Genomic DNA, 14,258 nt, shown 5'->3' with positions numbered 1-14,258 from the left:
CATTCTAAATGAATGTGGCCTTTCTTTGTCCCGCAAGCTTCTTATCTGAACTCCCACGTGAAAGTTGAAACTGCCCATTCACATGACCTTTTTTGTTGGTTCCTGTGGGATCCCAGTCCTAATGAACAACCTCTAGTTTGGATTTCCAAATCATATATACATTATGTGGCCAAAAGTTTGTGGACACCTAACGAATCACATCCATGTGTGTTTGTTGAACATCCTATTCCAGATTTAGTCCCCCTTTGCTGTTATAATAACCTCCACTCTTCTGGGAAGGTTTTCCACTAGATTTTGGAACATGGCTGTGGGGATTTCAACCACAAGTGATATCTGGAGCAGTTGGCGTTCCAGTTCATCCCAAAGGGTTCAGTGGGGTTGAGGTCAGGGCTCTGTGCAGGCCACTCGAGTTCTTCCACATCAATCTTGGCATACCATGTGTTTATGGACTTTGTTTTGTGCACAGGGGAATTGTCATGCTGGAACAGGTTTGGGCCTCTTAGTTCCAGTAAAGGGGAAATCTTAATGCTACAGCATATAAAAACATTCTAGACGATTGTGTGCAACAGTTTGGGGAAGACTTATTTATGGGCATGATGGTCAGGTGTACACAAACTTATAGTGGACGTGTGTGTGTGTGTATGTGTGTGTGTGTGTGTGTGTGTGTGTAGGCCTTTCTGGCCCGTCATTTAATGCCTGATAAACAACTTGGGGAATAAAAAGGTTCCTAATATGTAACTTAGGTTTTAGACTCATAGTTTGGATGTCACTTGTGTTATTGTGTGTTTTTGAAATGTTTCATAACAGTCCTTTCTTTCAGGAGAAACGAGGTTCGGAGAAAGAACAGGACAAAGCACCTCTGCTGGACTTTGAGGCCATGGTTGCTTTCTGTGAACAAGAGGGGTAAGATTTCATACAGTGCACACACTTTAAACTTAACAGTTAATAGATTTGTATTTATTCAATGTATTATAGGTTTTAGGTACGTTTGTATAAAAGAAAGGAACATGTTTTATTATAAATTGTTTAAATTAATAATGCTTAAAGGTGCTACATCTAAGATTCCATGAGCTAAAAGTCTTAGAAATATTTGACATTGTGTATGAAAAATTCCTTATGAGATGAGTTATGATTTATGTAATAATTGTCAGTTAAAGTTTTGATGTGATCGTTTGGAATTCTTATAATGATCACATTATGTATTAGTTGTAAAAACAAAATCTTACTAGCTCCTACCTTGGTACTTCAGTCAAATAATACAAAAAAAAAAGAAAAACGCATTTAAATTGAATAAATACTGAATTGCATTGGCTCTGCTGTTCATCCCAACCATTCCCAAGTTTCTTTCATTTACATTTGATCATTTGGTTGTTGCTTTTATTTAAAGTGACAATTGAGACAAGATCCAACTGAGGGAAAGCTTGGTCATTCTGGGATTTAAACTCACAACCTTCCGATCTATAGCCCACAGCCGTAACCACTGAGCCACCATTTCCCTTTCCAGTTGGCTTGCATAGCTTTGACACTTCTTCCCTGATCCGTTGCTCGCATACACACCTAATAGGTATAGTACAGATTACAATTTTGAGATTATTCACAAACATGACATATATGTACAAGAGTAAAAGCCACATTTGCAGTTTTAGTGCATTCTGTATACACTGAAGTTCCTTCAGTTGACACCAGAGGGCTGAGCAGGCCATTCTCTCTCCTCTGAATTCATTTCCTTTTTACTTTTTACTGTGTCATGGAGGCAGGCGTGAAAAGGCCTAGTGCAAAAACTCATTTCCTCAAAGCTTTTGTAGTGACCTCTGTTTGTCCCCTCTTTTCTCTGTCCCTCTTTCATTGTCTGGTATTTCTCCATGGTTGACTGAACTGTAGAGACGGTTCAGAGGACAGAGTTGTTACTTCTTCGGTTTCGTCCACAGCTACAGCAGCACTGTGCACAAGCAAACACCACTAAGGCCAGGAATGTCACTGAAAGAAAACAACACCACTTTATTGGACATTTTGGCCCACAAATAGGCAAGCAAATAAAGTTATATAACAGGAGTTGGTGTTTTTGATTTCAGGAGGTGAAGAGGTGAAGTCTCTTCAGGTCTTCCAGGCCATATCTATCAACACAATATTTTAGATTTCATACAAACTTGGACAACATGTGCTCTAGCACTTTGGGTGAGAAATGACAGACACCCACAGTGACTGTAATTTCTCACCCAAAGTGTTATGGCAGAGAGTGAAATTGGTGAGAATGCATTACTGTGCAGTGCCTCTGGCAGTTACAGAAATGACTTTTTTTTTTTCCAGGCTGTCAGATTGGCACATTTCAGTCTGTATTGTTCATAGCAAAAAAATAAATAAATAAAATACAAGACTCTAAAAATCTGCCAAATGCTCTTCTCCTTTTTCTCATGCTGTTCTGACAGCACACGTGTTTTGATTGTGTATTTGTATGGAGTTTTATCTGCATCTGTTACTCATCATCAGTGTGGCGCCGCACTTTTTCCATTTATTGTAATAAATGCATTTCCATATGTGTGAGGAAAAGCTCATGGGATGTCACTGGGTTTGAATTCTGGAAAGCAGGTTTTGACCAAAATTGACTTTTTCAGCCAGGAGTATACTTTGGCATCTCCACTTTCAGAAAGCTCAAGTATATTTTACCAAAACAAAATAGAAATGTTTTTATTTAGGATATTTTCTAACCTTGCCTTGGTATATATCTGCAAAGATCATGTTGTGTAAGACCACCTACAGGTAATCAGTGACAAAAACACTAATTACTTACTATTACTCGCTAGTTTCAGTGGAGGAGCAGCTAATTATTTGTTTATCTCAATATCCAGAGCTATTTAATATAACCATAAAGATATCAGACTTGTTTTTTGTCCAACCTAAAATGGCCCCGGATTCGGTTTTCATGGAATCTAATGAAATTGCTTAAAGATAAAGTCTACAATCTTGCTAGCTATTTGTGCTGTTCTCATGCAATGAATGTCATGCTCTGATCAAGTTGTTGGATAGATACGTGCCAGTATGAATGTGATGAAATAGACATAAGCATAATCAGTTCACTTTATAATCAGATCTTGGCTGTCAAAATGTCCATGACGCTCCTGCACCGTCACATCATCATCAAAACGGAGAAGAGCGCTTACGCACTCTGTTCAGACAAAGCTTTAAAATGCTTAAATGACCTAAAAGACATTCATAAAAAATACTGCCATTCTGTAAACTAAATTTGGCTGAATAACTTATCCATGTCACGAACAGTGATCAGTTCAGTAAAGAGCTGACGATGAGGTTCTTTTTTAAATACCTCAAGTGCCTTTTAGCTCAGGTGATGAGACAGGGACTGATGTGGATGATGCTAATAATCAAAGTTTTAACTCATTTCCCATTGTAAAATTATAATTCTTTAAAATTGGGAAGCCTGTACTTTTCATAACTATATACAGAAAATGTCAAAATTTGATCATGTGAAAGGTTTTCCCAAGCCACCATGCATTTGTTTCACAATGGCAAAACATTCAACTAAAAGAAATATCCTTAAAAGTTCAGTTAGCTACATATTTATCTAGGCCTTTCCTATTCAGTAACTATACGTCATAGGTTATTTACCAAAGCCTTACACACAAGTCACTTAAATGTCAATACACTCAACTCAGGAGATGCATTTTTTCCCTTTTAGTATAAGGTAAATTTTATTAATACACTTTCAACACTTCTGTCTATATATTTTTTTCTACTGATTTCATGTCCGTTATTGATTAATATTTGATACAATAATACATGCTCTTAACCTTAAATTGTAAATGTGTATGTTGGCTAAACAGTGGTGGTTAGGGTTTGGTACCATGTATTAAATTATGGATTTTGCGTTGAGATTTTATCTGAATGCATCCTTAGAGTAGTCTGCTAAATATAAATATCTGCCCACATGAGCCAAATAAATTTACTACACACCCAAAGTTGTGTGTATATATCTACTCAGTATCCAGCAGGTGTGTTAAAAAGTATAGATTTATAGATAGACATGTGGCACTTACAAATGAAGAGGAGGAGTATGAGGAAGCCTCCTTTCTCGATGGCGTTCGCTTCAGGGAGGGTCTGTAGCTTGATCCAGATCTTTTGGAGGATATCAAGTACTTCCTGTTTGGCATCCATTCTCTCGGCTGGTCACAGCTGTCACTAACAAGTGGACAGTATTCGGATCAGTGCACTGGCTCCGTTCCTAATCTGGATGGCCTCCAGCAAAGCAGTGTTTACAGCCGGTGTCATTTATAGCCTGACATGACCCCAGTGGAAGTTCTGGCTTAACTTAGCTCTCTCACTCATTTCATACCACACCTAAATGTGTCCTTATTCTGGTTTGTAACAGACTATCAGCAGCAGTTACAAAATCCACTTTGTGGTTGATGTCATCTGTGCAAGGTCAACAGACTGAGCGCGCTTCCTACAAACGTGGCTGATCTGTGTGACTGCAGACGTATGGTGCTTTAGCCACACAGAAGAGAACCTGATGTTTAAAACGATGTAGGCCTATCATTCAGCATGCTTTTTTGGGACTTGTTGTGGTGGAGTGAGTTGGGTGTGTTCCGTAAGGGTGTGTATCACAGGGTGGTGTCACTGTGTGGAGAAAAAGGCCTCTATGGGGGATACAGCTTTTTAATTTTAAAGACCACAGGCGTCTAGTTCTAAGGCTTTTGATCTAAGATGTAGGTTCTCTGGATCTTAATCCGACTCCATATTCAAAACTGACTATGCAGCATTTCGATAGTTTGGATGTCATCACAGTGCAACTTTAAAGGTTGAGTTTAAGGGATAATAGCTGTGTTTATACTGGTTAAAAAACATAGTACGAAGAGGTTTAGTACATAGGTATGTACACGTAGTTTTAAGACACTTAAACATATTATGCAAGTATGTAAAAGTTTAGTTTGTAAATATGTAAAAAAAAAAAATGCAAAACTGGTATGTAAACAATATGTAATGATGTAAACAGAATGTAAAAATATTATATGTATGTAAACATAGTATGTAAAAGTTTAGTGCATAAATCTGTAAACAGAGATACGTAAGATAGGTGTATGTATGTTATGTGAATGCTTGAATGGAAACATGGTATGTAAGTATGTAAACAGTATGTAAGTTAGTTGTAAATATGTTGTATGTATGTTCATTTGAATGTAAACATACTATGTGAAAGTTTAGCATACATAAACAGTATGTAAAGGTTTAGTATGCGAGTATGTAAGCAGTATGTACATTTAGTTTGTAAACAAACAATATGTAAATGTTTGCAAGTAAATGTAATATTTAAAGGTTTAGTCTGTAAGTAAACATAATATTTAAAGGTTTAGTCTGTAAATAAACGTAATATGTAAAAGTTTAGTCTGTAAATAAATGTAATATGTAAAGCATAGCATGTAAAAGTGCTTTGCACATAGTTTACATTTGTCCATCATTGGAGGTGTGGCTGTGAATAGATTCCGGTCAACTGACTCAACCACATTATTTTAGCTTTTCTCTTCCCACAGCCTTTGTGGTTTCTAAGTTTGTTTGTTTGTTCTGTTTGAACAGCGATGCACTGGCAGTGGACTTTAGAAGGCATTGCAGCAACACAGTTGGACAAGAGTAGCTGTTGGAAATAGTGTAGTGGATTCCTTGCTCATTCCTTGTCTGAAAGGTATGCAGCAGGTGTTTGAATGTAGTAAGGCTTGTAAAAGGAATTAAGTGCTGTTTTCTCTTTAACCAATCTTCAAGCACATTCAGACATGAATTCTTTTAATCTGTGAATTAGGTGTGACTGAGTTTGTGAGTGCAGCATTGCCTTAACTAGCCTAACCAGTTTGCATTAACAAAACAGTCCTCTCTTACCTGAGGGGAAAAATGTGCTGCCCCTTTTTCCTGTGCTTCAGTTCCAGTAGCTGATTTAGGAATTCCACAAGCAGCCTGGCTGACTGTTTAACTCCTCCACAGAGTTGCGTACAGGCTGCCTTTTGACTGCCGTCCAGTCTTGTTTCACTTGTTATTCTTGTCTCATTCCGAGTTTTTTTCCCCAGTTTATTGCTTTCTCTTGCTGTACTTGTTCGATGCAGGCAGTTCTCCAAGTGCTGTCACACAGTTACGGCTGTTGCTGTTCTGTTGAATGACTAACTACTTAACATGCATGTGGGTTGTATTTTTCAGCCTGTTCTCCCCCCTTTCGCAGCCAGAATTCAGCTTCTTTACGTTCTCTCCACAAGAGACTGCCTCTCTCTCTGTCTTTCTGTCTGTTTTGTCCTCCCTCTCTTTCTCTATTTACTTCTCACCCCCACACACCCCCTTTTGTCTCAGCAGGACTGCCTACTTCTCCTCCCCCCTGATCACCCTGGAAACTCTCCTTTTCCTTTTTTTTTTTCTTCTTCCCCCTTCCCGTCCTCTAATTCAAAAACTATTCTGGCAGTGTAAGAGTGTGGTTTATGTTTGTTGTTTCCTGGACTGGGGTGTCCTGTATTACAGCAGTGAAAAGTGTGTATGTTACATTGCTTGGAATTAGGGAATTGACACTTGACAAAAGAAGGGCATTGACTATATACATAAATGCAAATACATACATTTCCTGACAGCCTGTCACACACATATAGCACCTCAACTTAAAAAACCTGTTAGTTATCTGCCTCAGGCATTCCTCCACCATGTGACTCTCATTTTTAACATGGGCATTTTGTTTGAGGCTCAACACTGTTGTGAAATATTTCATTTCACTAGTGAACTACATGAAACTTTTCATTGTAAAATCAACAAGTGAACAAAACAGAAATATGCATAACTACTCAACTGGTTTGTGTGTAGAGACGTGGCACACAGAGGCCTTTTGTGGGATTGCACCGAGGTTTACTGTACACATGCTGTTTTCATTGAGGGCTGAGTCCAAGCCCCCCAGTCCCTCTACAAACTATCTCAGACACTGGTGTAACCTGAAACCTTCTGGTGTGGGCTATGGAAAGAAGTTTCTGTGAGAGTGTGTGTAGTTGTGTGTACTTGGTAGCCTGGTAAAACCCGTTTCTACCATGTTTGTGCAGTGTTTGATTTTTCCCTGTTCGCATTTTATCATGGAGATAAGTAATATAATGGCCCAGAACAGACAGCCTAAAAAAAAAGACATGAAAAGTGCATTTCCACCATTTCAAGTTTAAGGAGTGTGCTGGAGGGTGTCACGGAAACTCAACTATACTGCGGCTGCTGCAGTAATGTAAGAAAACAGTAAAAAAAAAAAAAAAAAAATCTGTACATTTTCAATATAATCTTTTTATAAATTGCTAGGCTAATGTCCACATGGCCTACATTTTTCTCAAGGTTTGAGCAGGGGAAAGTATGGGAGTTTTATTTGAAAAGAAAACGCATTTACATTATATTTACATTTAATGGCATTTGGCAGATACCCTTATCCAGAGTGAATTCCAAGACTCATGAGGATGGACAAGAGTCTTGTAGTTGACTGTATCAAACGCTGCTGAAAGGTGGAGGAGGATGAGGATTTGGCTGATCTAGCAGCATGGAACTTCTCAATGACTGCCACAAGGGCAGTTTCTGTGGAATGTGCCACTTTGAAACCAGACTGGTTAGGATCTTGGAGGTTGTTCTGTGAGAGATAGACAGACAGTTGATTGTAGACGGTGTGTTTGAGGATTTGTGAAAGTGAAGTGAATCCGGTCGGTAGTTGCTGATGTCTGAGGGACCCAGAGTTGGTTTCTTCAGGATGGCAATAACGCATGCTCTCCTGAATGCATTTGGTACATGACCAGATGTTATCGAGCCATTAGTGATAATAGTGATGAAGGGGAGGCGGTCTTGTGAGATGGTGTGGAGCATTGTGGAAGATATTGGATCCAATGGGCAGGTGGTAGGATTGCAGGACAAGATGACTTGCAGGATCTCTTTTGTTGCTAGTTTAGAAAAATGTGCCAGTGCGTGTGTCTGTGTCTGTGTCTGTGGCCACAGACACACAAGGCCACCACATAACATTCTGTTTGTTAATTGGGGTTAGTATAAATAGTCAGTGAATCAACTTCCAATAATTGGGATCATTTTGTCAATCACTTTTTTTCTGTCTCTGGGTGGGATATTCTAGTTCAGGGTAGACCTAGTATCAGTAAGGGTCAGGGCTTGGGTTGGTGTCAGGTTAGGGCTAAGTGTGGATGTAGTGTTTTAGAGATTTAACTCCTCACTGGAAGTAGGTTAATGTCCATACAGCTATGTTTGGTGATTGCATGCTCCCCATGCTGCTAGCAAATTAACTATAGTAATAAAACTTGAATTCAGGGATTATGGGACACTTAATAGTAAACAAATCTCATATGAGCCAAAGTCTTTTCTTCCGGCTTCGTTAGAAGTTTTCTGAGATGCAGTTTTGTGCAGTTCCTATAGGTTATATGATTTTGAGATGTTTGAGATGTTTTTCTTCATGTATAGGTTATGCTAGATCTAATAATAGCACAAGTCATTTGTATGGCATGTAGGAGTCATGGTGTTATGCTGGGCTACAGATGTATTTTTTTTAACAATAGAGTAGTCCAGCACAAATTGAAGTGTACACTCTTAGAAACAGTTTAAAGGGTTGTTTGTTTTGTCTCCCTGGAGGAACCCCTAATGGGGTTCATATCAAAAATACAATAGATATTTCCCAACAACTGATGTCCAGATTCCAAGAACCTGTTTTTAAAAAAAAAAACATTTTTACTAACACTGTAGTATCTGAGGAATGAAGAATGACTAGGCTACCATTTCTGGTAGGCTATAGGGTTCAAGCTAAAGAAATATAACACAAAGTATAAATAGAATATAGTACAAATACAGTATATAAAATCAATCTACCTGCTTTTAACTATATCCATATCCTAGTACTTTAATGCCATGTCTTTGTGTTGCTGGTTATATGTGTACAAAAAGCTTTTTGTTATGCATTGTTAAAAGTACATGCTGATGGTCTCAGCATCAGCACATGAAGAATTACTATTTAATTATATTGTCTGTCTTGGCTATGTTAGCTAGTAAGATTTAGTTAGCACTCCTTCTGGACATCTGTTATGCTATAAGTATGTAACAAAATACTACAATGCACATTTCTCACTGACTAACCCACATAAATCTTCTTCCTGCTTCTCCAGATGCAGACATGCCACTATATCTAAGTTCTTCGGGGACCAGACACCCAACTGTGCCGGTGCCTGCGATTACTGTCAAAACCCTAAACTTGTCCGTGCCCAACTGGAGAGAGCTGCTGCCCTTAGCACTAAGACCGGGCCAGCGCAGAGCTCTGAGAGCAGGGGACCTTTTGGCTTTGACCGCGAGCTCTATGGAGGAGGGAAGAAAGGCTACGGCTTTGAGAGGTCAGCTGACACACTACTAAAGATTCTTGAGTCATGGGATTGGGACATTAAGTGCATTTTTATATGTACAAAATAATCAGTTAACTGCAAAAATCTTTTAGTACAGTTTGTATTAGTAAACATTTTCCAGTAGCAAGATAGCAACATTGCTACTTTTCAGTTTAAGTTGTTAAGCAAGGAATAAAACACTTCAGGGCGTGATGTTAAAGGAAAATAATCAACAAGGATTGTGTGAAGTTTACTGTTTTCCTAGTTTGCCCCGAAGTGTTTTATTCCTCTTATACCACAGCAAGTTGGCAAATGCTGACAATTTTAATTAAATTAATTAATTAAAGAACAACACAACATATTTTCTATTTGTTTATACCTACATTCAATGTTAGTTCCTGTTCTCAGTTACGTTGTACCAGCTATAAACAGTCATTCCATCACTGACCTCACTTGTTTTCACTCTTGAATTTAGTAAGACAAAAAAAAATGAAGCTTGTTATGTTAGAGAGAAACCAAAAACCAAAACAAGCCCTCTGTCCTGAAGACTTTCCCATGGTGGAAAACCTACTGACCATTACGAAGCACTGACACTGGAGATTTTTTACAAAAAGATTAATCATATCAGTGAATGTATGTTTTTGTTAAATCAACACATTTTTTAAAATCTGTTTATTATTAGGCTTAGATTATGTGGAGCGTTCTGTGAATGAGCTGTAACTATAGAAACATATTAGAACGAGTGCATTAAATACATTAATTTTAACCATTCTGTTTTTGAGCGTTGTTGATGTGTGTGTAATTCTGAGGAGTGGGTGATTGGATGTGAGTGTTCAAGAACTGTGTGTGTGTCTGTGTGTGTGTGTATACAAACTGTATTTGCTTTGTGAGAATTTGGTTAAATGATTAAATCTAACGGATGACCCCTGCTCCTGATTGTGTGTGTGTGGGTGTTCAGGTATGATGAGGAGTGGGAGGGCAGGGCTGAGGATGACTCTGAGAAACGAAAAAAAGAGTTTGGGGATCTGTTCAGGAAACAGATGAGTCTGCGCAAGGTAAATTTAAACTGTTTCTCTGTTATTTCCCCTTCTCTCTCTCTCTCTCTCTCTCTCTCTCTCTCTTTTACTCTCTTTCTCTTTCATTTCTTTCATTGCACATCTGTTTCCCAGCCACAATCCTCTCAGAATGAGAAATACAGGCTTTATGTCTTGTCCATGTGGGTGAGAAAATCAGAAAGCATACTGTTTCCCACACCAAAGGGGAAATTTTGAAACTTACTCCAATTGACAAAAAGCCAAACAAATAGTGAAGGGGGGTTAGTGAAAGAGCTGGAATATCAGGATTATCCCAGCGCCCCAGAGGCTTTCAGGAGAGTGAATTCACATGGAGTTGGGAAATAACTAGATTTATTTATTTAGAGGATGGGCGGTAATGTATCTGAGGCATTGACATGCATGCTATATAGCACCGCTACCTGTAACTAATGACCTGCAATGCAGAAATATCTATATCTTATAATCTTCATGTCCCGTTGTTCATATCATATCTGTTTTTTGTTTTTTTTTAAACTTGCAGGGATCAGGTGGCCCTAAAGAGACGTTTGCTTCACCAGGTTAGTGTCAGTGTCCAACTTTTTCAGTATTGCCAAAGTACACAAAACCTGGTATCCTGAATAGTGGAAACTGCCATTGCACTGTTAGGAGTCCTGCTGTATGTTCAGCTGTTTTTTTGGATATTGTGTGATCATGGAGAAAACCAGCTAACAGGTTTAGCAGAACATTATGGTTCTAGGAACGGTTTGGTTCAAAAACATTGTCATATTTTCTGGACATTCTGAGAAGATCTTTACCTATCTATCTATCTATCTATCTATCTATCTATCTCTCTCTCTCTCTCTCTCTCTCTCTCTCTCTCTATATATATATATATATATATATATATATATATATATATATATATATATATATATATATATCAGGAGGGGCGTTTCCTCAAGGGAGGCATTGTCTCCTCAAAAAATTGGATGAGAAAATAATCGATATTGCAAAAATAAAACGACGCAAATATTACTAAAAATGACATTAAAAGTATAAAAGTCACTCGTTTTTATAAAGTAACACTGTCCAACAGCGACACCCGCAGGTAAAGTTACAGTGGACGTGCCGTGGGTTTAGTGGGGGGTCATTGAGAATGAATGGGGGAAAGTCACGTGAGAGGCCTCCGTCGCGCTATAATTGGATATGACCTGTTATGATTGGATGTGATCAGTTATGATTGGATATGATCGGTTATGATTGGATATGATCGGTTATGATTGGATATGATCGGTTATAAATGGATATGATAGGTTATGATTGGATATGATCGGTTATGATTGGATATGATCGGTTATGATTGGATGTGATCAGTTATGATTGAATGTGATCAGTTATGATTGGATATGATCGGTTATGATTGGATATGATCAGTTATGATTGGATATGATCGGTTATAATTGGATATGATAGGTTATGATTGGATGTGATCAGTTATGATTGGATATGATCGGTTATGATTGGATATGATCGGTTATGATTGGATGTGATAGGTTCGTTCGATAAATCCCGCCTCTTGTTTTCGTGCAAGCTCTCGGCCTGAATGGACAAAATGATGGCGTTACTGTCTAATTCTAAAGTAAGGAAACAACTCACCCGCTTAGATATCACTGTTTTGTGTCACGTCAAAAATGAAAACCTGAAATGGCCTGAAAACGTGATGAGTGTTAGTTTTTAGTGAGCATTCAGCTTGATGAAATGAAAGACATATCTTCATGTCTGTGTTTGTGTTCACAGAGCTTTTATGACGATTAAGTTGACTATTAAGTTGACTATTAAAAAGAACAGCTGAACATCAGTTCACAAATAAAAAAATATTAGTAACACTTTACAATAAGGTGTCATTTGTTAACATTAGTTAATGTGTTAACTAACATGAACAAACAATGAACATTTATTACAGTATTTATTAATCTTTGTTAATGTTAGTTAATAAAAATCCAGTTGTTCATTGTTAGTTCATGTTAGTTCACAGTGCATTAACTAATGTTAACAAACACGTTTGATTTTAATAATGCATTCGTAAATGCTGAAAATAATATTAAATAAGATTAATAAATGCTGTAGAAGTATTGTTCATTCTTAGTTCATGTTAACTAAAGTAGTTAACTAATGTTAACTAATGAAACCTTAGTTTTGTGTTTCCAAAATATTGTTCAAATTGTTACTGCAATAATTGTTACTTTAGTTATTATTTTGGAATAAATGTAAAAATGCATAAAAACACTATGAAATGTATAATTAGTATTAAAAATATTAAATAAAATTTTAAAAATAATAAAATACAAAAGAGAATAATATTTGTTCTCTCTTTTATGTAATGTTTATATACAGTGTGTGTGTGTGTGTGTGTGTGTGTATATATATATATATATATATATATATATATATATATATATATGTATATATATATATATATATATATATATATATATATATATATATATATATATATATATATATATTATACTGTCTCCTCATTTTAAAACACCACTGCATGCCACTGATATATATAAAAGCAAATAACATTATGGTCTATAGACAGCAAAAGTTTGTAGGAATGCTATTTCTTTTCTTCTTTTTTTTTTCTTTTTGAGTGCACTCTAACTTTCTTACAATATGTTGAAGCAACTTCTTATCATTCTCTGTCAAAAATACGATAGAGTTGGGAGCAACATTGCAAATGTGCCTAATGTTTTAGGAATATATTAGTCACACCACAGCGCTGTTGAATTCTTAATTCTGATTGGTCAGAAGGTGTTGATTAGTTTTCTATAACAGCAGCTCTGAGAATACGTTTGGCCAGATGATTAATATTAATGCTCTGGTTTTAATTCTTTATCGTTTCCGTAGTAACAACGTCCACAGAGACATGACGCTCCAGACAAACAAATAATTGTTGATATGATGCTTTCCGTAAGGATGGCATTTATTTAGCATTTGTGGAAGGAGTCTCCAGTGTCTACAATTTGTTATACAGTTGTAAAGCTGTAACGTTTGTAACATTTTCCGACACTGGAAAGTCTTTGTGGTCTTTCTGTAACAAGCTGCATTTTCTCAGTCTAATTAACTGAGAGAGAGAGAGAGAGAGAGAGAGAGAGAGAGGAAAAGAGAGGGAATGATTGTTAATAGCTGTTACAACAGAAGGGATAACAAGAACTGCCTTGTTTTGCAGATGTTCAACAGCATAAAATGTAACTATAACTGGATAAAAATGTGTCGTTCTTTTAATAAATAAATAAATAAATGTTGGCAAATTGCTGTGTTATAAGAGGAATAAAACTTGAAGGGATGTGCTGTTATTGAAAAATAATCAACTTTGGTGTGGTAGCAGGCTGCGTCACACCTCCCGTCATGTTTTTTTTTTTTTTTTTTTTACTTAACAGCCTCTGAGGCGTATAGCAATAGTAACATATCTTAGTAGAAGTTGTGATTGGCTATGGGGTTCACACAGTGCTGTATGAAAGTGCTGCCTCTCAGCCCTTTTTAGACCTAAAATCAGTGTTGCTGGTGCCGATTGGTTCACGCTAAAGTTCATTCACTATTCGCCATGTTAGCTTTTTAGGGCATTTCATTCAAAAGAGTTACATTTACTTATCCTACTGCACCTCATAACACATGCTTAGTGGTACTGGTCATTTTGACATCAGACAATGAGCCAAATACGGCATTCCGAAACAGCACACTGCACACTGTCTGCCACCAATGAGAGTGAAAATACAGGTATTTACTCACAGGTACATGCAGGGATAGTGTTTATTATACATGTACCTTCTTATTTTGTGCCGTTTTTTTCTAATTT

At 37.2% G+C, this 14,258-nt stretch overlaps 1 protein-coding gene and 1 long non-coding RNA gene across 4 annotated transcripts in view; one reads left to right on the top strand and one right to left on the bottom strand.

Moving 5' to 3' along the window:
• The window catches only part of recql5 (RecQ helicase-like 5), a 35,405-nt gene that overhangs the window by 9,697 nt on the left and 11,450 nt on the right, over nt 1-14,258 (top strand). The window contains exons 7-10 of one of the 3 annotated variants that reach the window (XM_026916733.3): nt 821-903; nt 9,153-9,374; nt 10,321-10,417; nt 10,938-10,974. In XM_026916733.3, the coding sequence (XP_026772534.3) occupies nt 821-903; nt 9,153-9,374; nt 10,321-10,417; nt 10,938-10,974 (439 nt within the window). Of the gene's footprint in view, nt 1-820; nt 904-1,881; nt 2,019-5,583; nt 5,690-9,152; nt 9,375-10,320; nt 10,418-10,937; nt 10,975-14,258 lie in introns of those variants that run through there. The other 2 variants (XM_053239202.1, XM_034309881.2) reach the window with 2 other exon arrangements.
• LOC113528277 (uncharacterized) lies at nt 936-6,303 on the bottom strand. The gene is made up of 3 exons (XR_003402923.3): nt 5,881-6,303; nt 4,050-4,191; nt 936-1,977 (listed from the first exon to the last, which is right to left on the bottom strand). It is a non-coding gene; the product is annotated as an uncharacterized LOC113528277 (long non-coding RNA).

Source organism: Pangasianodon hypophthalmus, chromosome 13 (genome assembly GCF_027358585.1).
Source record: "Pangasianodon hypophthalmus isolate fPanHyp1 chromosome 13, fPanHyp1.pri, whole genome shotgun sequence".
NCBI lineage: Eukaryota > Metazoa > Chordata > Actinopteri > Siluriformes > Pangasiidae > Pangasianodon > Pangasianodon hypophthalmus.
The sequence above is the reverse complement of the archived record's forward strand: the minus strand, read 5'-3'. Positions and strand labels throughout refer to the sequence as shown.